The following is a 24,967-nucleotide window of genomic DNA, read 5'->3' on the forward strand; positions in this document are numbered from 1 at the left end:
TTTAGAGAAGGTCATGTCTCCTGTTTTATGGCTGACTGGCACACCTTATTAAAAGTGTGCCCCATTTTTAAGAAAGCCCAAAATACCAATAGATTCATGGGGGAGGGGTTGGCCCTTACAAATGTGTACATAGCCTATTTCAGGATGGATTGTGTCAGTTGTTGGGATGGTCCAAGGAGCCAGAATCAAGTGCTCTAATACCACAAGGAGGGGAACCAGAGTCCAAGGCCATCCAGTGAGAACTAAAGGTAAAAGCGGATTTAATTTTAGCCATTAGGGTAGACAGAATTCAATATGCATAACATTTTTCAGGATTCAACTTGCATAAAAAGTATTCTTTTATATACACAAGACAGTAGGCAACTCTTAGCTCCTATGATGCCTTGGTGACATAGATAAAGTCACCCTCTCTAAATGAACACAACTTTGTGGGATCCCCACTGGGAGAGTGGAACACATTCAATTTCAGTCCCCTCTTTTCCCCTCAGCCCAGGTTCCTTCTACAGGGCCACCTGCACATCCTTCTCAACAGTCTTGCAAAGCGTTTCCTTTTTGTACATTCATCTGTTTGAAGGAAGGGTGCAGACAATTCCCGAAAATAATGGAAAGAAACACTTATTTGTGTTAGGTAGCCATCGCTTCCAAGGATGTAAATATAATAATCCCTGACTTCAATCTCTAGGGAGAGGTCTATTTCCATGATTTTGGTCTAAAACATTTCCTTTTACTGGGAGACTAGGGGAGTTTCCACGGGTGCTCGGGTGTGATGGAGAAGCTGCAGTATGCCAGCCTCCTGAGCCGGCTGCAGAGAGTGAAGGAGCAGTCCCAGGTGATCAATCAAGCAATGGCGGAGCTGGCAACCATTCCCTATCTACAGGACATCAGTCAAGAGGAGACGGAATTGGTAAGTGTTTTTCTTTGTTTAAGGCTTTCACAGGCCCCCAGCCAACAGAAGAATGATATGTCCTGAAAAACAAAATTGTGAGAATCAATGTAGTCTGAGGGCAACCTGCCCAACCCTCCTGAGGCATTTTAATAAAGAAATTGGAAAATGTAGAAAGATGTGTTTCTGTCTTTTATTTGCTCATGTCGACTAGCCTCCATTTTTATAGTAAGAACTTTGTAATGTGTAAAAACATGGAAAAGGGCTGATTACTCATATTGTGGGTCAGGCTTTTTGCTTTAAATAAAATATAATTTTGATAAATTAATTCTTAAACTCCCAGATGGGTTAGTATATAATTTTCTTGTAAGAGAAAGTAGAGAGGACAAGAGTAATTACTATATAAAAAACAACCCTACGAAATAGTCTTTATAGTTTTCTTATTCACTTCTAGCATCACATATATGTTGGCAGTGCCAGCACACACACACACACACACACACACACACACACACACACACACTGGTACATTTAGATAAAACAGTTGTTTCATTGCAAGGGAAAATGTAGTTAGACAAATGGCTTTTTTTTTTTAACTGAATTGACCAATTAACTCAGAAAACACAGAGCCAGTCAAAAATCAGTTGATGGACTACCTCACAGAAACAATCTTCAAACAGATGTGTCTATTATAACCATAATTAATATGAGAAATGATGGCTCCTCATTTGTAAAACTATTACTAACCAATGTGAGGGCCATTCGAGGAAAGGTAAAATTCACTGTATATGGAAATCCTAATGTGTTGTAAGGGAGGGCTCTTTACTTTGAGGCTTTAATTGAAGGTAGCTAAAACTAATTATAGACCTGAATTGAATTCACATAGCAAGGATGAGAACAGCCCAAACCGATCACCTGTAATTTTCAGATAACTAAAGCAACCCTCCCTCTTTGAGCTTTTAAAGTTGTAACAAATTAATCCATCAAGAAGTGAACTGCCAACATTTATAATGTTCATCTGACCCTATAAAAAGGTATTATAAATACTGATATTCAAAGTATATAAAACGGTCTGACTAGCTGAATGATAAAACTATGCGTACCAAAGTATTAAACTGTGGGGGGAGGGAGTCTAGTAATCAAGGAATTACTAAATCAAAACCGGCAATAATACTTTGTAAACCTTTACGGTTGTGCGCAGTGGAGCACCTTCTAAAAGGCTAAGTGTTTATCCTTCCATTCATAACGCATTCAGGAGTGCAGTAAGTATGGAGTTTTCAAAGTGCATATTATAGCCAATTTTAGATGATTAATGCTCCTCTGAGATAAGAGGAAGCAAAGAAAATGTTAATTTAAGAAGCTGGCACAGTGTTGATCCTGTCTTCCTAAAAAGCACACTCAAGATTTAAATGAAAAATACAGGGGAGTTTTCTGCACTTAGGTCTTCTTAACCACCTATCTGGAGCTTTTTTTTTTTCCTCTGGAAATATTTACATTTCCAAATATATACACAGAGCATCAAACTAGCATTACTAACATCCCTTACTCACATGTTGTGCAATATCCCATTATCTGAAACCTTGGAAAATAGGATTTCAGGGGTATTTTCATAATTTATATGCCTACTAGAAAAAAATGTAATGTATATGGACGTACATGTACAGGCCAAATATTTAAAAATCATGTATCTTACAAGATTTCATCACCTTAAGTAATAGATTTTACTTTCCAACTTCCAAGCATAGGTTAACCTAGAAAATAAATCCTGGTAATATCTTTTATGGTGCTATATAAACAGTGACTGCTCAGTAGAAGAGTTTTGAGTGACTCAACTCTGCCCTCCTGCTTAAGCTCTGCAATATCTAAAGTACAGAGAGATTATCTAAGGGTTCATACTCTTTGATGGCACAGTGAACTGAACTGACATTTGTTCTTTTTTAGAGAACTTTCTTCTCTAGCTTTGAATATCGCATGGCTCGATGCAGCTTCATTACCTTACAACCGCATATGTAGCATGTAGATCAGATTCTTTTCAATTGGGACAAGGCAGTTTGGGGCAAAGGGTGGAATTTTTTAAACTTGCCTTTCAAAAAGGCAACTTGCTTATTTTGAAATTTTAGGAAATAAAAGGATAGTAAAAGAACTTAAATGAGCTAGATCCTTTAAAATGCAATAAAACAGCACAATTTTAGTATTGTCCTCGGGTGAGCTTTTGCATGAGGCCTAGAATTATGATACATTAGCCTCAGGAGAAAATACTAAAATGCGCTCATGTACTACATGCCATTTCCTGAGAGAATTAACTACCGCCTTCATTCTTTACAACCCAAATCTGTTTTTACAAAACAGCAACACTTACTACATTAAAACCTATATGTTTTCTACAAATCCTCAAGAAGAATCTTTCTATTGTTACAATATTTTATATCTGCAATAATACTTGGTAATGACTGAAGCAAAGATGAGGTGGCGGTGTTCATTGTCGGAAAGATGAGTAATAAAATCATCAGCGTACAAATGATTTTTTAATTAGGTTTTAATCTGTGTATTTAGAGAAGTTATTTCTGTGTGAATTCCATGCTGATAATTTTTATCTTGGTGCCACAGCTGCAGTCACTAATGGCAGATGCTATGGACACCCTTGAAGGAAGAAGAAACGATAAAGAACGTGTGTGGAATACAATCCAAAAGGTAAAACTTTGAGCTGAAGGAAAAAAGATATATTATTCTCGGAGAAAATGTCCATCTTGGGTCAAATCTGTTTAGAAGATACAAAGAAAAGAAAGCTCTTCAGGTTGTTTTATTGTCTGTTTGGGTTTTTTAAATAAATGCAGCTATCTCCCTGGAAGTGTAACCAGAATCAAAATGGATTTATTTAATCTGTTTCCTCAGGTCTGCTCCTCCAGCAGATTGTGGTCATATGCTTTCATGGGTCTTCTTGTGCTCATTTTCATATTCTATTTTCATTATCTGCCTTCTCCATTATTGCTTATTGTAGATTTTTTAAGGCCCATTCATCAATGTTTTAGTCCACCTCCCAACACTTTCCCCTATATTTTGTCACTTGAGGAAGAATGGCTACATTTCAGAGAACTACAGAAAAACTAGCACATTGATGCTTTGAGTGGAGGAGTAACATACTGGTTATTAGAATTAGAGGAACAGTCAGAGTGCCTGGGTGGTTCAGCTGGTGAAGCAGCCAACTCTTGATTTTGGCTAAGGTCATGATCTCATGGTTCGTCCTCTCTCTCTCTCTCTCCCCCCCCCAAAATAAAGAAATAATAAAACATTTAAAAAAGAAGTAGAGGAATAATCTACAACCATACCACCCTGAATGCACCCACTCTCTTCTAACCTCGGAAGCTAAGCAGGGTCAGGCCTGGTTAGTACTTGGATGGGAGAAGTAGAGGAGCATCCCTTCATTGGTTACCTGAGTTAAATAAAACAAGGACAAAGATGCACCTAGCATCAGGTACTCGGAAGACTTGTGTGACACTACAGAGCTCTCTGACAATGTAGGAGGGAGTAATGTTGGCTCTCCAGTCCAATTAAAGGTAATAAATTCTAGTCAGTCTACTCTCCATTCAGTCTCCTCCAATTACTGTGAGAACCCATAAAGGGAGACCTGGTGTCAGGAGATGTGAGAATAAACCAAAGAAGCCTCCGGTTTAAGAGGTAATAGTCAGCCATGAAGGAATCTAGTGCATGTGAGGAAATGGGTGTCTTCTGTAATCATTTCAGAGGTCCTATGGTAAAATACCTAGAACAGAAATTAACTGAATGCAGCAAATACTTGTCGACGATCTACTGTGCTAGAAAGAACACTTACGGATATTGTGCTGGACAATACAAACACAGCCCCTGCCTATATGAGCCTGACCATCTTGGAAAGAAGACAAGTATACAGCTACAAATTTACTGAATATTGTAGTTAAAAAGTGGATGTTCAATAATCTATAGAAACAAATAGGGAAATATGATCTGGTCTGGGAGGTCAGAAAAGCCATCTCTGAGAAAGTGGTATTTATACAACATTTCAAGGATATGTAGTAGTTATCTAGGAGAAAAGGGAGATTTCTGCAGAGAAGGAAGAGTTTATGCCAAGAGCACAAAGAAAGCAGGGCACATTTAACAACTGAGAAAAAATGTTAAAGGAGCAAGGAACATATTTCAAAATGAAGTGCAGAAACGGAAGTCAAATCACAGAAAGACTTATAAATTATGTTAAGGATTTGGAATGTTTCAGAAAGCGTTTATCTGGAAAATGTTTCTGAGACATCTCTAGAGCTACAGTGGGAGAACAGATTGAGGAGCTATAGAAATGTGGGGCAGTCAGTTATAAGGCAATGGCCTGATCTATGGTGGTGGGTGTGGAGACGAAAAGAAGCAGACAGATAGAAGGAATGTGCAGGAAGCCAAATCTACAGGCCTTGTTCACTGAGTGCATAAGGGAGTTTAGAGAACAGGAAAAGTAAGAATGATGCCCAGACATTGGGCTTGAGTCACTGGGCGGGGAATGGCGAGAGGTTCGCTGGTACCATTTACTAAGGAAGAAAGCCCTTCAAAAGTGTAGCTTTGGGCTGAGACTGTAAACTCTTTCAGAATCCAGTCAGGAGACTTGAAAGGGAATTTAATATAAAGAATGGCTAACTAGGTATGTATGTCATTGTTAACTAGGGAACTGAAAAAACAAAGGAGAACCATAAATTTAGCACAGAAGAAGCAATTAAAAGGAGCAGCTACCACCCATTAGGGCTGGGAAATGAAAGAGAAGAGACTGGAATTACTAAAACTTCAAAATTTGGAGCAAGGACCCTGCTGGACCAAAACTTAGACCTCCCACTAGAAGGCATTGCTCAACTGGTGCTATTATCTCCACTCTTGGAGCGGAATCCTGAAGGGTTGAGATCCAGACTTAGGAGGGGGCACTAACTTACTGGTGTTGATGGGAGGGAGGGTGGCAGGAGCAGGGAGGGAGTGGTAATGGAGGTAATTGTGCAACTTTCGGAAAAACTAGATTCACCTGCTACTACAGAAAAGAACACAACTTTCTGGAGCAAAGAAGCCTGTTTCAGAGACGCTCACAGGAACCCCAAAGGGCAGGAAGTCAGCAGCAAGTCCCTCCTTTCTCCTTTGGCATTGCAATGCCTCTATATCACCTCCTAATGATGGAGACTAACAACTGGCAAAACAAAAATGAGGTTTGCAGAGTTCCAGCCCCCAGCATCACAGAGTTAATCATAGAAGGGTGGGTTTGGAGTTAAGAGATTATGGGCTAATAACTGGCACAAAAATGCATTGAGCTTAGGGTGCTGGCCAAGATATCCAAGGGAAAGTACAGGAGTCTGGAGTTCTGGATAAAAGACCAAATAGAGATTTTTTTTAGTTGTTGGCAAATTGATATCAACTGAAATCATAAGAGAGGGTGAGATGGCTGAGAAAGAGCATAGAATAAGAAGAGAGCCTTGCAGAGCACATTCCAAACTTAAGAAGAAAACCATACAAAGGAGACTCAGAAGAAATGGCAAGAGGAATTGCAGCTGAAGGTAAACCAAATGCAATGCTGATGAGAGTCAAGCAAAAGAATCAAATATCTCTGTTCGCTATAGAAATCATTTTTGGCATGAGGTTAGAAAACTAGAGCGCACAGGTCAAAACCAACTAGTCACCTATTTTTGTAAATAAAATTTATCGCACACAGCCATGTCATTCATTTACATATGGTCTATGTCACCTTGGCCAAGTTGAGTAGTTGCTAGAGAGTCTGTATAGCTCACAAAGCCTAAAATATTTACTAACTGACCCTACACAGAAAACGTATGCTGTGCCCTGGTTTATAGCATTATCCATCCCAAAAGTATATACCTTTGTACACTACATCTTTGCACTTACAAATCCAAGTGATAATAAAGTGGCAGTCCGGCAATGAAATTCCAAGGACTAGCTAAAAAGGTGGAAGAGAAATTGACATTTGTCTATACCTACCTACATCTTACAGATAACCACCAATTCCACCTCACAATAAGGTAGTTTTTGATGCTTACATTCAAAGAAATGTTTAGCCTATGACTTCCCACTTTGCTGCTATTGCAGTTATTTATTACTGTGTCATCAATCACCCAAATATAGTGGTTTAGAATAATCAATATTATCTCTCACAATTCTGTGAGCTGACGAGACTCAGCTAGGGGTGGATCTTGCTCACTGTCTCTCATGTAGTTCAATCAACTGGCTTCTGTGCCTGGGGCTAGAGTCATCTGAAGGCTAAGATGCACTAGACTACAACATGGCTCCCTCATATGGTTGACACAGCTGACTGGAGTGCCTACCCATGTGGCCTGTCCATGTGAATGAGGCTTTAAACAGCATTACAGCTGGGTTCCAAGAGGAAATATTTCAAGAGAAAGGAAGTGGAAACCACCAGTATTCTTTAAGGCCACTTCCAGAACTTCCACCATATTCTACTAGTTGAAGTAGTTACAGGCCAGCCCAGATTCACAGGGTTGGAGGAATAGATTCCATTTCTCTGAGGACAAGTGCGTTCATGAGGAGAATGAAATGATAGCATCTATCTTGGAGACAAGCTTCAGCAGCAGAGCTATGGACCTGTGTCCTGTGCTGGAAAACACCTGCAAGCAAGAATCAGGAGGATAGTAATGTCAAGGCCTCTGAGGTTGGAACACTGCAGAGCCACTCTACTCAACCACTAGGTGTCTAGAAGGACTCACTGGTGAGCAGCTCATCTTTCCAAATTAAAAGCCCTGGTAATGATCCTAACTTTTTCTAAATGGAAGCTCCTGAGAGGTCTTTACGAAGATGTGAATGGGAAGGAACAGGGTGCCAAATTTTTCCCAAGGGCTTTTAATTTGGTTAATGTGACTCTACAGAGGATGATCATATCACTTTCAGACAATTCCGGTAGCAAGTAAGTAATTTCCTTTTACTGCTACAGAGTTAATTTGCGTGTGCAGAAAAAAATAATTAAAAAAACCTAATTGTACAAGCTACACTGTGTTCTGAGCCCACTAGAAGTTGATATCAGCATCACCACCTCTGAGATCTGTTATCTGTAATAGAAACAGCTGTTGTACCTAATGAAAACACTTGAAATTTTCATCTGAAGCAGCAGAATTATAGCAGCACCTCCTAGTTCCACGTACTTAAAGGGTCTGTCAGAATCCCCATTACCTAACACAATTTCCAGGGCTTCACTTTGTTATAGGTCTATAAAAAGTCCATCAAGAGGAAATCTGATTCATGAGTGCTGACCTCCTGTCTACATTTTTTTTCTTTGAGATTTCTTGAAGAACTCAGAAGAAGAAAGAAAGAGACAATTGTGTTTTTTCCTAATTTACCAGGATGAAAATATATTCTTTATAGAGTTTTAGGAAAGTGGCTTTTGTTTTGGTTTGGCTTTACAGCATATTTCCTTTCCAGTAATTAACTCAAGAAAGATATATGTTTGTTGGTTTAGCTGTGCAAAAAAAAAAAAAGCAGACTACGTCCAAAAAACGTAAATTTTCTTACGCTGGAAAGTTTCATGCTACAGCAGGACGCTTTAACAAGGTTCAGTCCATAACAACAACAACAACAACAACAACAACAACAAAAGACAAAACAAAAAAGCCTGAGAAAACATAATCTTTTGAATATCCCAGAGGTCTTGTTATCGCACTGCTCATTCATGCATTCACCCAACATTTACCGGGCATCTCCTGCGGGTCAGACATTGTTCTAGACATCGGAGATACAGCCATGAAAAAACAGTACCATCACAATGTCTGCATTCTGAAGTAGTCGCTAAACTACCTAAAGAAATATGCAATATATTATAAGTAATGAATGCCATGGCTGCGGGAAGCAGGAAAGGAAAATGGAAAGTGCCAATGATTGCAACTGCACTAGAATAGTCAGGCCAGGATTCATTGAAGTGACGTTTGAACAAAAATCTGAAAGAAATGCAAGCCATGCAATATGTTGGAAAAGCATTCTAAGTAAAGGAAACAGCAAATGTAAAACCCTGAGATTAGAGAGGACCTAGCATGTACAAGGAAATACAAGGAGGGCTAGGGGACTGCAATAGAATGAACAAGAGTGACAAAAGATGAAGTGAGGAAACAGATGACATGATGCTTTGTCAGACAAAAAGCCAAAATCACTCTAGGCTGCTGAGATGAGAGTAGATTGGAGGGGGAGGTGGGAGGGCAAGGGTAGGATCAAGGAGACTAGTTTACTGCAACGTCACAAGAGGTGACTTGTACCCAACGGCAGAGGACTTGAACCTTGAATCCAGGTGGTCACAGTGGATGTGAGGCCAAATGGGGAATTGTGGTGACTTCCATCTAATGTGGAATTTGACCATGAACCAGCACAATTTGTTTGTTTTCAATTCTCAAAATAAATTTCTTTCAATCTGGGCCTAAGAAGTCACAAGGAATTTCTAGTTTAGTCTACCTTTATAATCCACCTATACAAGATCCACATCCTCTGTTCCTTAGTTTTTCATCTATAACCAGAAAGAATACAGAACCTAACTGCAAATCCTTGACCATTCAGCCCCCACTCATGGGACTTTGGGCAAGTCACAACCTTCTGAGAAACATAACGTGTTCAAATCCTTACCACCCTCAGAGTCTATGATTTCATGTTACCAAGCATTGAATCCTAAAGCCCATTAAAGCTTTATGAACTAGGCCTGAAGATAAATAGAAAAAGAAGTCTTTAGAAAAAGGAGGCTTTAAAAAAAATGTGCCAACTGTTAAGTTGGAACGTTCCTATTTCTTTTCACCACAGAATCAGTTAAGAGAAACAGTTAAGCAGCACTCTGTCTTTAACTCGGAAGAAAAGTTATTTGCTTTTCCTTTACAAAGTCTAAACTTCACATTGAGAAGATCAGGATTTAATCTGGTACAACATATAAAGTACTGTCTTATTCTGATATACCTCTGGATCGCTGATTTGACCCTAAATGAGGAAAAATGAAATTTTGTTATTTTAAAAGTAACGAGAGAAAGACTCTGCCATATAATCATGGTCCTGTGAATTTTCATGAAAAGAAATAATACTTTACGTTTCATCAAATATTATAATATAGTACATCACAATCTTCAATGAATTCACCTAATGGAGTATATAGGTGGATGTTTAAAGACATCCATATGAACTTGTCCAAAATTATTTAGCTTTTTATGTTCCGTTTTACCTCAAAATCTTAACTTATAAATTGTACTCATCATCACACGGACGTGACATTCATTGATATACTAATTTGGTCCTTTAAGATGAAAATGGGATAGAATTGTATGTCACTTAGCAACTCTGTGCTGTTCAAGGCTGTTGATGTAGGCAGAGCAAGCAGGGGAGAATACAAATCTGGGAGATGGGCCAGGGGCAGTTGGTTGAGGAGGAAGAGAGAAGAGCAAATTGGAACATTTTATTTACTTTCCACATCAGCATTCAAACCTGAATCCCTCCAGAAACTCTTCTGAGAGAGATTGCACATGCGGCACTATCATTCATCGGCCAGTCATTTGGGCTGACTAATATGTGGTTAGGGCCTTCGGTTGTGTCTCTCTGAAAGTACTGCTGTCTTTTCAAAGATTCAGCAGCCGTACTACTCATTTGCAAAGCAGTTTTTCCAGCAATCAGGCTTTTGCTGTGTGTCTTGTTCTTTAAGGAGTCTCTGCAGATTTATTGCAATTTGATTGTGAATCTTCTCTGCTTCTGGTTATGGGCTTCCTCATTAGCATATCCCCAAATTCCTTTACAGTGTGTACTCTAAGCACTGCTAAGCAGTTCTGTCCATGGCATAATGCAGATCGTGTGGAGAAACCTAAGTGCTCTTGTTGCTGACCACACTGGGGAGAAGGACAGGGACAGACTATGAGGACAAGGAGAGAGAGGCAAGGGCCGAGAGGTAGAAGAGGCCAGGTGCCTGGGATAAATGGTCAAAGTTCCTGGGATAAGTGAGCCTATGCCAGCAGGTGTCCAGACAGCAGTTGTAGTGGAGGAACCTCCACCAAAGCCCGAGCAGACCTCCGATTGTGGTCAGAGGCTGAGCCCTGGGGCCATCGGACCTGTGGGGAGCATCTCCTCCTCAAATGTTGCACTCAGCAAAGCCAAGTCTAACCTGGAAAGTGGAGGAGGCCAAAAGCCTTGGTGCTGACCATCTTCCCAAGCTCCAGTGTGATCCTCCAAATCTAAATGACAAACTTTAGTTACCATTTAAACCAAACAACATCTTTCTCCTCTGACTTAATGGAAAAAAAGTGTGTGGTTAATTTGTTAAACATTTTCAGCCAACAGTATTTGCTGGTCACTTATTTCCCACCTGTGCGTGGTCTTCCCTACAAAACTGGGAATACCTGTTTTATGTACTTTGTTGGTTGAAAATATTCTAAAACTTTAATGATCTGGCAAGAAATTTCTGCAGCAGAAGCATTTCTGGGCAGGAGTCAAATCCTAGCATGGCCTCATCCAGAGAGCATGTACCCAGGAGCTTTGCCAGTTCTCACCAGGAGTTTATCAAGGGGCAAACAAAGCTAACTGCCATTGTGCTCACATGCATAATAAATACTGTGTCAGTCAACAGATGATCAAACTATGTTAGTCTCTTTGAAGTTTGCCTTTGAATAACTATCACAATTTAAACAAGCTATAGAGAAATTTATTTCATATAAATAACTAAGTTAATTAATACTGTGATGATGGCAAATATTATCAGTGATTACCACTGATCTTTTAATATTGTGCCAAGCACTTCATCAAGTTATCATATTTAATCATCACAACAACCCTGTGAGGGAGGTGTCATTACTTCTCCTTTGAAAGGTGAGGAAAGGAGCTTTGTAGAATTAACAAGGTAACAAACCTAAGTTTGTAGTGACAGCGTTTAGTTTTGAGTCAGATTTGTTTGGGTGGATCAAAGGCTCCATTCCTAATCATTAGGTAGAGCACTTAATGTTAAACGAAATGCAGCTACTAAAAGTCAATGGCACAAAGAATATTTTCTGACCCAGGTGCAGATTCTGTAAGACAACCAGTGAGACAACCCTCCAGTCTCCCTTTCAGCAGCAAGTTAAACAGGAGCATCAGAGGCTATGGTAGGCATCCTCCACCCTTCTCTGGATCACAGCTGACGGGCCCAGCTGAGGATGTACCCAGACATCTCTGCAGCCGCTGCCTGACCAAATCCAAACCCTGGAACCCACTGTCCCCTGCATCATCTGCTCTGTCTTTTCTCATCATCCCTCCTTCTATAAACATCGTGTTTAGGTTGGCTCTGATAGCTCACTGCTTTCCCTCTTCCTGCAATATCAGAACTTCAAGGGAACAGCTTGGAAGTCTGGTCATTCCTATAGTGTACTTACTGTCAATCTGAGGGTCACCCTCTGGTAAGTTATCTGAATTATTCTGAAATGCAACCTGTCAATGATACCGCAGTTTCAGAAGCACATATTGCCATAACTCCTCCAGGCTTTATCCTCACAGCCCAGAAGCCTTGAGACTGGAACTGGATAGCACATTTCTCACTCCTTCACTTCCTGGGATTCCCTCCCTGCCTGTCCCACTAGTGAGCTGATAGAGGAAGGTAACTAAAACAGAAATTGGAAATGCTCATATTTAGTTTTTTAATGTCTATAAAAACTTTTCAAAATGCATCTTTCAGAAGTTCAGTGAAATATCTGGGGCAAGGGAGGGGAGCGTATATCTCAATTCTATTTTGAACCGAAGAGCGAGTTTGCAGTTCATTCTAAAAGTTACTCTCCTTAAATTACCAAAGGTGTCTTCTTTGCTTGGCAGCCCAGCATTTTATTGCATGTATTTTATACATTAAGTTTTGCAATACTTTATAATTCTGGAGAATAACACAATAACAGCTTATACCACTTGGTAGTTAAATGAACCATAGGACATCTTCCATTCTGTATTGAAAGTGGGATTAATACAGAGTTCAGAGCAATTGACTTGTAGCTCATTCAATCATTCACAGTGTACTCATTATACCTTTCATCTTTTGGAGAAGGGCAGAAATGAAAGTGCCTTTACATGCAGCCCTAAAGGAAGGTATGGGCCATTTCTCATTCTGATTATGACTTTCTTAAAACAGTGTATGTGGAGGAGGGGGAAAGGCTATAATCTAAAACACATACAAATGCCAGAAGCATAAACACACCCTTATCTCTTAGCATCATCAAAACTGTGTGCGTGTAAACCTTATGTGTACTCTGCTGAAAATGGTTTTATGCTTGAAAGAAGATTCTGGAGACGAGAATGAATGGCTGACCAAAGGATAACTATAGACCTGTATTAGAGATCCTAACCTAAAAATAAGACAAAATTAAGCCCTCTCATTGAATTCGAAGAAACCCAAAAGATTTTTAACTTCCCAAGACCTCTTATGCAGAAAAGACCCCTTCAGCTTCACAGTAATTCGCTTAATCACATTAACATAGATATTTAGAAGCAGCTGGAAAAACTGATTCAAGAAATGGTAGTATGTCTGCTATGTACTATCCTGAAGTACAGGGGTCAAAAATTATGTTTTTTAAAACCATGATAGAGGAATTCCACTTCAGGAAATGGAGTAGATATGCTTTTCCCTACTCCCATTAAGTACAACTAAAAGCCCTGGACATTACATGTAAAACAAACACAAGACTCTGGAAGGTGGAATGAAAAGGACTGATAACTGAGGGACATGGAGACTTGAGGAATGACATTATGGTAAGTTCACTGTTTTTTTTTTTTCCTCATACATACTACACTCGCTGCTGAAGAAGCTACTAATCCAGAAACACTAACATGTGTAGACAAAACAAGCCCCAACAAAAGCCTACCCTCTCTAGCCAGAGGACAAGGAAAGAGGAAGCCTCGTAAAATGGAAGACTCTTAGACAATAATCACTCTACTCTAGCCAAACATCACAGAAAAAAAAAAAAAAAAGTGCTCCAACACCCACCCATGTCGGCAAAGCACAAGTAAAGAGTCAGACTTCTACTCTCACTAGGCTATAACAAGATATCCCAGCCTTCCCACCCTAACAGGGTGGTGTCAGAGAACACCAGATATGGAGCCTGTACTTCCATCTCTACTGGGTGATAAGGCACCACTTCCTCCCTTCCCTCTGCTGGTGTGGTGTCAGAGGAGGCCTAGTAGACAATCAAGAATTTTGCCACATGCCAACAATTATGAACCTGCCTCCTCCACGTGATGTCAGTGGAGGCTGCATGGCAAGCCCTGATGTGAGATTGCTACCTCTCCCAGCTAGGGAGGTATCAGTGAAACCCTAGTGAGGAGCTTGAATGCTCATCCTCACCCAGAAGTAATGAGGAACCCTTTCCTCAGGAGTCAATGAAGGCTGAATGGGGAACCTGAACTTCCATACCCACCTAGCAGTGACAAGGCAGTACACCTCCCATCCTCTGCCATACCAGTGTCAGAAAAATCCAGCTAAATGAGAAGGTGTGAATGAGATCCAGAACCTCGTATCATAATGCCCAAAATGTCCAGATTTCAACTGAAAATCACTGATCATACCATGAACCAGGGAGATCTCAAATTGAATGAAGACCATCAATAGATTCTAACACAGAGATGATAGAGATATTAGAATTATCTGATGAAGATTTTAAAGCAGCCATCATTTGAAAAAAAAATGTTTTAATGAGCAATTACAAACACCTTAAAGTGAATGAAAAAATTGAGTGTCCACAAAGAACTAGAAAGATTTAACAAATAACAGAAGATATAAAAAGAACCAAATAAAATTTTAGAACTGCAAATACTGAAAGAAAAACTGATATTAAAAAACAAAGAACTCAGTGGATGTAAAATATGATACCAAATATCTGAAACATGGAGTGGAGAGAAATAAAGAATGAGTTTAAAATTAAGTGACAATCAGCTTAATATAGACTGCTATATGCAGATGTTATGTACAAATTGATTGGTGACCAAAAATCAATAAACAGTAATATATATGCAAAAAAATAAAATAAAGAGTAAGGAATCCAATTATATCACTAAAGAAAACCAGCAAACCAGGAAAGAGCAAAAGAGAAGAAAGGATCAGAGAAAAACTACAAAATAACCACAAAACAAGTAACAAAATTGCAATAAATACGTATCTATCAATAATTGGTTTGAATGTAAATGAAATAATCACTCCAATCAGAAGACATAGCGTGACAGAGTGAGTTAAAAAAAAAAAAAGACCCATCTTTATACTGCCTACAGGAGACTCATTTCAGACCTAAAGACACCTGCAGATTGAAAGTGAGGGGATAGAGAAAGATTTATCATACAAATGAATATCAAAAGAAAGGCAAGTAGCAACACTTATATTGGACAAAATAGACTTTAAAACAAAGACTGTAAAAGAGACAAAGGATAGTGTATAAAGGGGACAGGGGAGCCTGGATGGCTCAGTCAGTTAAGTGGCCAACTTCAGCTCAGGTCGTGATCTCTCAGTTCATGGTTCAAGCCCCGCATTGGCCTCTGTGCTGACAGCCCAGAGCCTGGAGCCTGCTTCGGATTCTGTGTCTCCCTCTCTCTCTCTCTGCCCCTCCCTTGCTCATGTGCTGTCTCTCTCTCTCTCAAAATAAATAAATAAATAAGTAAATAAATAAATAAATAAATAAATAAATAACATTAAAAAATTATAACAAAGGGGACAGTCAAAAAAAGATATATTAATTGTAAATATTTATGCACCCAACATGAAGCACCCACATACATCAAACAGTTAAGAACAAACATAAAGAAACTAATCAATAGTAATACAATAATAGTAGGGGACTTTAACACCCCACTTACATCAATGGACAGATCATCCAAATGGAGAATGAATAAGAAAACAGTGGCTTTGAATGACACACTAGACCAGATGGATTTAACAAGTATATTCAGAACATTCCATCCTAAAACAGCAGGATACACATTCTTTTCAAGTGCACATGGAATATTCTCCAGAATAGATCACATTTTAGGCCACAAAACAAACCTCAACAAATTCAAAAATATCAAAGTTACACTATACATCTTTTCTGACCATAATGCTATGAAACTAGAAGTCAACCATAAGAAAAAATATGGAAATATGACAAATACATGCAGGGTAAATAACATGCTACTAAAAAATGAGTGGGTCAACCAAGAAATCAAAGAAGTATCAAAAAGTACATGAAAACAAACGAAAATGAAAGTACAACAGCCCAGAACCTTTGGGATGTAGCAAAAGTGGTTCTAAAAGAAAAGTTTATAGCAATACAGGCCTATCTCAAGAAGCAAGAAAAATCTCAAATAAACAACCTAACCTTACACCTAAAAGAGATAGGAAAAAAAAAAACAACAAACAAAATCAAAACCAGAGGAAGGAAGGAAGGAAATAATAAATATTAGAGCATAAATAAATCATATAGAAACTAAAAAACAACAGAACACACCAATGAAACCAGGAACTGATTCCTTGAAAAAATCAACAAAATTGATAAACCTCTAGTTAGACTCACCAAGAAAAAAATAAAAGGACTCAAATAAAGGACTCAAAATCATAATGAAAAAAGGGAAATAACAACCAACACCACAGAAATACAAACAATCGTAAGAGAATATTATGAAAACTATATGCCAACAAATTAGACAACCTAGAAGAAATGGATAAATTCCTAGAAACATAATCTACCAAAACTGCAGCAGGAAGAAATAGAAAACTTGAACAGACCAATTAGCAACAAGTAAATTAGGGGCACCTGGGTGGCTCAGTCAGTTGAGCGACCGACCAACTTCAGCGCAGGTCATGATCTCACGGTTTGTGAGTTCGAGCCCCGCGTCGAGCTCTGTGCTCACAGCTCAGAGCCTGGAGCCTGCTTCGGATTCTGTGTCTCCCTCTCTGTCTGCCCCTCCCCCACTCATGCTGTCTTTCTCTGTCAGAAATAAATAAACATTAAAAAAAATTAAAAAAATATTGAATCAGTAGTCCAAATACTCCCAACAAACAGAAGTCCAGGACAAGACAGCTTCAAGGGGAGTTCTACCAAAACCTTAAGGAAGAGTTAATACCTACTCTTCTCAAACTATTCCAAAAAAATAGAAGAAAAACTTCCAAATTCATTCTATGAAGCCAGTATTACCCTGATACCAAAAACATATAAAGACACTACAAAAAAAGAGAATTACAGGCCATCTCTGATAAACATAGATGCAAAACTCCTCAATAAAAATATAAGCAAACTGAATCCAACAATACATTAAAAAAAAAATCATTCACCAAAATCAAGTGGGATTTATTCCCAGGATGCAAGTTTGGTTTAATATTCACAAATCAATCAATTTGATAGATAACATCAATAAGAGAAAGGATAAAAAAATGATCATTTCAACAGATGCAGAAGAAGCATTTGACAGAGTACAACATCCATTTATGATAAAAGCTCTCAACAAAGTAGGTTTAGAAGGAACACACCTCAACATAATAATGTCCATATATGAAAGATCCACAGCTACCATTATCCTCAGTGGAGAAAAACTGAGAGCCTTTCCCCTAAGATCAGGAACAAGACATGAATGTCCACTCTCACCACTTTTATTCAACATAGTCCTGGAACTCATAGCCACACCAATTAAAAAACAAAAAGAAACAAAAGGCATCCAAATTGGTAAAGAAGAGTGAAAGTGTCACTATTTACAGATGTCATGATATTTATAGAAAATCCTAAAGACTACAACAAAAAACTACTAGAAATGACAAATGAATTCAGTAAAGTCACAGGATACAAAATTAATGTGCAGAAATCTGTTACGTTTCTATACACTAATAATGAAACAGCAGAAAGAGAAACTAAGGAAAGAATTCAATTGACAATTGCACCAAAAATAATAAGATACCTAGGAAACACCTAACCAAAGAGGTGAAAGACCTATATTCTGAGAACTATAAAGCAATGATGAAAGAAATTGAAGATGACACAAAGAAACAGAAACATATTTCATACTCATGGATTAGAAAGAACAAATATTGTTAAAATGTCTATACTACCCAAAGCAATCTACACATTTAATGTAATCCCTATCAAAATGCTAACAGCATTTTTCACATAACTAGAACAAACAATCCTAAAATTTACATGGAGCCACAAAAGATCCCAAATAGCCAAAGCAATTTTGAAAAAGAAAAGCAAAGCTGGAGGTATCACATCCAGACTTCAAGTTATATTACAAAGCTGTAGTAATCAAAACAGTATGGTACTGGCCCCAAAATAGACTTAATGATCAACAGAACAGAATAGAAAACCCAAGATAATCACATACTTACATGGCCAATTAATCCATGAGGAAAATCCAGTGAGAAGAAGTAGGAAAGCAGGAAAGAATATCCAATGAGAAAAAGTCTCTTCAAGAACTGGATACATGCAAAAGAATGAAAATAAACCACTTTCTTACACCATACACCAAAATAAGCTCAAATGGATTAAAGAGCTAAATGTGACACCCGAAACCATAAAAATCCTAAAAGAGAGCACAGACAGTAATCTCTCTGCCATTTGCCATCACAACATCTTTCTAGAATATGTCTCCTGAAGAAGGGAAATAAAAGGAAAACTATTGGGACTACACACATAAAAAACTTCTGCACAGCGAAGGAAACAATCAATAAAACTAAGAGGCAACCTACTGAATGGGAGAAGTTATTTGCCAATGACGTATTCGATAAAGGGTTAGTATCCAAAATATGTAAGCTACTGATACAACCCAACACCCAAAAAACAAATAATACAATTAAAAATGGGCAGAAGACACAGCAGACATTTCTTCAAAGAAGGCATACAGATAGCCAACAGACATATGAAAAGATGCTCAACATCACTGATCATCAGGGAAATGCAAATCAAAACTACAAGATATCACTTCACACCTGTCAGAGCAGCTAGAATCAAAAACACAAGGAACAACAAGTGTTGGTGAGGATGTCGACGAAGGGGAACCCTCTTGCACTATTTGTGGGAATGTAAACTGGTACAGCCTCTATGGAAAACAGTATGGAGGTTCCTAAAAAATTAAAAATAGAACTACTCTACAATCCAGGAATAGCACCACTGGGCATTTACCCAAAAAATGCAAAACACTAATTCAAAAGGATACATGCACCCTGGTGTTTATTGCAGCATTATTTGTAATAGCCAAACTATGGAAGCAGTCCAAGTGTCCATCAACTGATGAATGCATAAAGAAGAAGAGGTATATCTATATACAATGGAACATGATTCAGCCATAAAAAAGAATGAAATCTTACCATTTGCAATGACATGGATGTAGCTAGAAAATATAAGGCTAAGTAAGATAAGTCAGTCATAAAAAGCCAATATCATATGATTTCACACATATATGGAATTTAAGAAACAAAACAAACAAGCAAGGAGAGAGAGAGAGAGAGAGAGAGAGAGAGAGAGAGAGAGAGAAACCAAGAAACAGACTCTTAGCCATAGAGAAAAAACTGATGGTTACCTGAGGGGAGGTGGATGGGGAGATGGGTGAAATAAGTGATGGGAATTAAGGAGTGCACTTATCATGTTGTGCACTGGGTGATATATAGAATTGTTGAATCACTATATTGTACACCTGAAATTAATACAACACTGCACGTTAGCCATACTGGAATTAAAAAAAAACTTAAAACTCAGTGGAGAGGCTCAATAACAGAATAAAGGAGACAGAGGAAAGAATCAGTAAAATGAGGATAGGAAAATAGAAATTACCCAATCTAGGGGCACCTGGGTGGCTCAGCTGGTTAAGCAGCTGACATCAGCTCAGGTCATGATCTCATGGTTCATGAGTTAGAGCCCCATGTAGGGCTCTGTGCAGACAGCTCAGACTCTGGAGTCTGCTTTGGATTCTGTTTCTGTCTCTCTCTCCCTCTCTCTCTCTCTCAAAAATAAATATTAAAAAAAAAAAAACAAAGAAGAAAAGAAATTACCCAATCTAAACAATACCAATGGGCTCTAATAAAGGTATGTGCCCTGGGTCCTGTCTCTCTCTCTCTCTCTCTCTCTGCCTGGATTCTGCCTCAGCTTCCCCATATGGCATCTCGAAGCATGCTATGTACTTCTTCCAGGACTTATGAATAATATACTCTCTATTTCAGTTTCTCTTGTGGTCTTTTGTTAAACTGTGAGCAGTTCATCATCCAGTACCCTTGCTCTACTTAGCAAATGTTAACAAAGTCATAAGAGTCTTCCAGTCTTTCTCTGCCTTTTGTGGTTTTAATTGGGCATTTTATATGATTCTGTTTTCTCTCCCTTCTTAGCATATCAGTTATGCTTCTTTTTTTACTTTTTTTACTGGTTGTCCTAGAGTTTTCAATATACATATACAACTAATCCAAACCCACTTACTTTTTTTTAATTTTGCTTAATGTTTATTTATATTTGAGAGAGAGAAAGAGAGACAATATGTGAGCTGGGGAGGGGCAGGAGCAGAGAGAGACAGAGACAGAATCTGAAGCAGGCTCCAGGTTCTGAGCTGTCAGCGTAGAGCCCCATGCAGGGCTCAAACTCACCAGCCATGAGATCATGACCTAAGCCAAAGTTGGATGTTTAAAAACCTGAGCCACCCAGGTGCCCTGGCAAGTCCACTTTCAAATGGATACCACTATACCAGTACACAAGTAGTGTGAGTACCTTATAATAACAAAATAATCTTATTTTTTTCATCTCTGTATCATTGCTGTCCATCATTTTATTTATATATACAAGCAAATATAAGCATATATATATATATATACATACACACATACTATGATACTATGATACTATGATAAGCATACCTAATCAAATACATTGTTGCTATTATTATTGACCATTCACCAAGATAGACCACATTCTAGGCCATAAAACCACCTGAGAATTTAGATCAATAGAAATCATACAGAATTAGATTGGATTAGAAATCAGTAACAGAGAGATAACTTAAAATCTCAAAATCACAGAAGTTAAACAACATACAGATGCATAATACATGGGTCAAATAAGAAATCTCAAGGGAAATTTTAAAATATTTTAAACTAAATGAAAATAAAAGCATAACTTACCAAATTTGTTGGATACAGTAAAAGTAGTGCTTAGAGAGAGATTTGTAGCATTTAAATGTATACATTAGAAAAGAAGAAAGATCTAAAATCAAGCATCTTAGCTTCCCCTGAAGAAACTAAAACAAACAAACAAAGGCAAATTAAATCCAAAGTAAGCAGAAAAAAAATAAATATTAAGAATTAGAGCAGAAATCAGTGAAAGCAAAAACAGGAAATCAATAGGGAAAAACAACCAAAGATCAATAAAATCAATAAGCCTCTAGCCAAGCTTACCAAGAAAATTAAAAAAAAAAAATCAGAAGACACAAATTACTAATCATCAGAAATTAAAGAGGGGCTATCACTATAGATCCCATCAAAATTAAAAGGATAAAAAGGAATACTGTGAACAAATGCTATGCCCACAAATTTGATAACCTAGATGAAATGGTCCAATTCCTTGAAAGACACAATCTGTCAAAACTCACTCAAGAAGAAATAGATAATCAGAACAGGCCTATCTATTAAGGGTATTGAATCAATAATCAATAACCTTTTTGTTGTTTTTTTGTTTTTATTTTAGAGAGAGAGAGAGAGAGGATGAGTGGGGGAGAGGGGCAGAAGGAGAAAGAGAAAGAGAGAGAGAGAGAGAGAGAGAAAGAGAGAGAGAGAGAGAGAGAGAGAGAGAGAGAGAGAGAGAGAGAGAGAATGTTAAGCAGGCTCCCTGTTCAGTGGAGAGCCTGATTTAGAACTCGATGCCACGACCCTGGGATCATGACCTGAGCCAAAATCAAGAGTTAGACACTCAACAACTGAGCCACCTAGGAGCCCAATAATTAATAACCTTCTAAACACATGAACAGCAAATATTTAAATGGGGGAATATATGTAGAGCAAATTATAAATGGGGGAGGGCAAAGACATGTTAAAGAAAATAAAGTGTCTACACTCCAGTTGAACATAAAATGAAGAAAAGAGTAAACTGAAAATTTTCAGACTACTAGTGTCTGCATTTTTTATTGAGGTGTATTTATATATAAATATTATTTATATATATTATATATTAAAATATATATATTAATACCTAGAGCAACTACTAAAAATGCTATACAAAATGATACACTAAAAACACTAGATTACTTAAAATGGAATTCTAAAAAATATCCCAGTACCCCTAGGAAGGTTAAAAAAAAGAGAGAGAACAAAAAGAAAACAAAAAATAAAATGACAAAGCCCTTACATACCAATAATTATATTAAACCTAAATGGTCTAAATAATGCCAAGGGAAAGAATTTGGCAAAATGAATATAGAATCATGATTCAACAATATTCTGTCTACAAACTCTTCAAATATAATGACAGGCTAAAGGTCAAAGGATGGAAACAGATATCACACAGACTTTAGTATAAGGAAAGCAGTAGTGGCTATATTAATACCGGACAAAGTAGACTTCAGAGCAAAGTAAATTACTGGAGGCAGAGAGAGATATTATATAATTATAAAAGGATCAGTCCACCAAGAAGACATAGCAATGTGTATGCACCAAACAACAGGGCTGCAAAAGATATGAAACAAAAATTGATACGACTGAAAGGAAAAATGGACAAATCAACAATTATAGTTGGAGATTTTAACTCCTCTGTCTCAACAACTGATTGAGCAACTAATCAAAAAAATCAGCAGGAATGTATAGAGCTCAATGATACCATCAACCAAGAGTACATAGCACACATTTATAGAACATCTATCCAACAACAGCAGAATACATGTTCTTTTCAAGTGCCCATAGAATATATACCAAGACAAACTATATCCTGGGCTAAAAATAAACTTAACAAATTTTTTAAAACTGAAATCATAAACAACATTTCCTTCCACTGCAATGGACAAATATCAGAAAGATAACAGGAAAATCTCTAAATACTAGGATAATCCATGGATCAAAAAGAAGTCTCAAGAAAAATTTAAAACTACATTGAAAGATAAATGTATAACATTAAATGCATATAGTATAAAAGAAAAAATCTCAAATCAATTATTGAAGCCCCACCTCAAGAACATAAAAAAGAAAAACAAAATAAACCTAAATCAAGCACAAAAAGGAAATAATAAAAAGAAAACTAAAACTCCACGAAAAGGAAAGAAAAAAAATAGAGAAAATCAATGAAAGCACTGGTTCTTTGAACAGATCAATAAAACCTGCAGACCTCTAGTAAGACTAAAGAAATAAAAAAGAGATGACACAAATCACCAATATCAGGAATGAAATCAGGTATCACTATACACCCTGCAGACATCAAAAAGGAATACTATAACTCTAGAAATATAAATTTCAAATATAAACATTAAAAGGGAATACTATAGCTCTAGAAATATAAATTTGACACTTAGATGAAATGTACTAATTCCTCAAGAAACACAAATCAGCACAACTCACCCAATATGGAATAATTTCAATCACTCTATAACTATTAAGGAAATTATTAATTCATAATTTAAAACTCCAAAAAGAAATCTCCAATCCCAGCTGGTTTGATGTAAATTCTGTATGATCTCTTTCAAAGAATGCAAGGGGAAGAAACCCTCCCCAATTCACATGATAAAACTAGTATTATCCTGATAACAAATAAGACAAAAATGGAAAAAAAATGCAAATCAGTATCTTTTATGAATATAGATGCAAAGAATCCTTAAAACATTAGCAAATAGAATTCAGCAACATGCAAGAATTATAGTCCATAACCAAGTGGAGTTTATTCCAGAGATGCAAGTCTGAATGTTTGAAATTCAATTTAATCTTCCATACTAACAGTATACAAAAGAAAAAAATTACACGATCACATCAATTGATAAAAAGCAGTCAACAAAATTTAACACCTATTCATGATATAAAAAAAACACTCAGAAGAATAGAAATAGAGGCAAAACTCCTCACACGGTTAAAGAGTGTCTACAAAAATCCTACAGCTAACATTATACTTAATAGTCAAAGACTAAAGGCATTCCCCCTTAAGATCAGAAACAAGGCAAGGAAGTCACCTCTCACCACTCTTATTCAACATTGTGCTGGAAATTCTGTCCACCACTGAAAGACAAGAAAAGGAAATAAAAGGCATAGAGTTCAGAAAAGAAGAAATAGAACTTCCCTTTTTGCAGATGGCATAATTGTCTACATAGAAAATCCCAACGAATCTACAAAATGATGAGGAGGAGAAAGAGGAAGAGGAGGAGGAGGAGGAGGAGGAGGACCAGTGAGTTCAGCAAGGTTGCAAGACGTAAGATAAATGTGCAAAACTCAATTATATAACTATATGCTAGTTGTGATCAAGGTCACTGAAACTTATAATACCATTTATAATTGCTCAAAAAAAAAAAGTGAAATGCTTTGGTATGAATCTAACAAAACATGTATAGCACATGTATGCCCAAAACTACAAAGCATTAAGGAACGAAATCAAAGATCTAAATAAATGGTGAGACATACTGTGTCCATAAATGATAAGACTCAGCATAGTCTAGACATCACTTACTCAAAATTGATATAGAGGCTTAAGGCAACTCCTATTAAAATTCCAGCAAGATTTTCCATAGATGAAGACAAGACTATTCTAACATTTATATGGAAAGACAAAGAACGCAGAATAGCTAAAACACTTTAGAAAAAGAATGAAGTGGGAGGAATCAGTCTACTTAAGTTCAAGACTTTGTTAGCTATTAGTAATCAAGACTTTGTGGTATTGATGAAGAAATAGACACGTAGCTCAATGAAACAAAACAGAAAATTCAGAAATAAATCCACATAAATATAAAGAAGCAAAAAGAAATTTAATGAAGGAAAGATAGCCTCTTCACCAAATGAGGCTGGAGCATTTGTACATACATAGGCAAAAAAAAAAAAAAAAAAAAAAAAATCCTGACTTAAGTATCACACTTTATTCAAAAGTTGACTAAAACTGTAAAATATAAAACTATAAAACTTTTAGAAAAAAATAGAAGAAAATCTCTGGGATCTTAGTA

At 37.3% G+C, this 24,967-nt stretch overlaps 1 protein-coding gene across 2 annotated transcripts in view; it reads left to right on the forward strand.

Moving 5' to 3' along the window:
- SPATA16 (spermatogenesis associated 16) overlaps positions 1-24,967 on the forward strand; it is a 244,958-nt gene that overhangs the window by 207,186 nt on the left and 12,805 nt on the right. For both annotated transcript variants that reach the window (XM_019840100.3, XM_003991900.5), the window contains exons 9-10: positions 740-904; positions 3,491-3,574. In XM_019840100.3, the coding sequence (XP_019695659.2) occupies positions 740-904; positions 3,491-3,574 (249 nt within the window). The remainder of the gene's footprint in view (positions 1-739; positions 905-3,490; positions 3,575-24,967) is intronic.

The sequence above is a fragment of the Felis catus genome, chromosome C2 (assembly GCF_018350175.1).
Source record: "Felis catus isolate Fca126 chromosome C2, F.catus_Fca126_mat1.0, whole genome shotgun sequence".
NCBI classification, from domain to species: Eukaryota; Metazoa; Chordata; class Mammalia; order Carnivora; family Felidae; genus Felis; species Felis catus.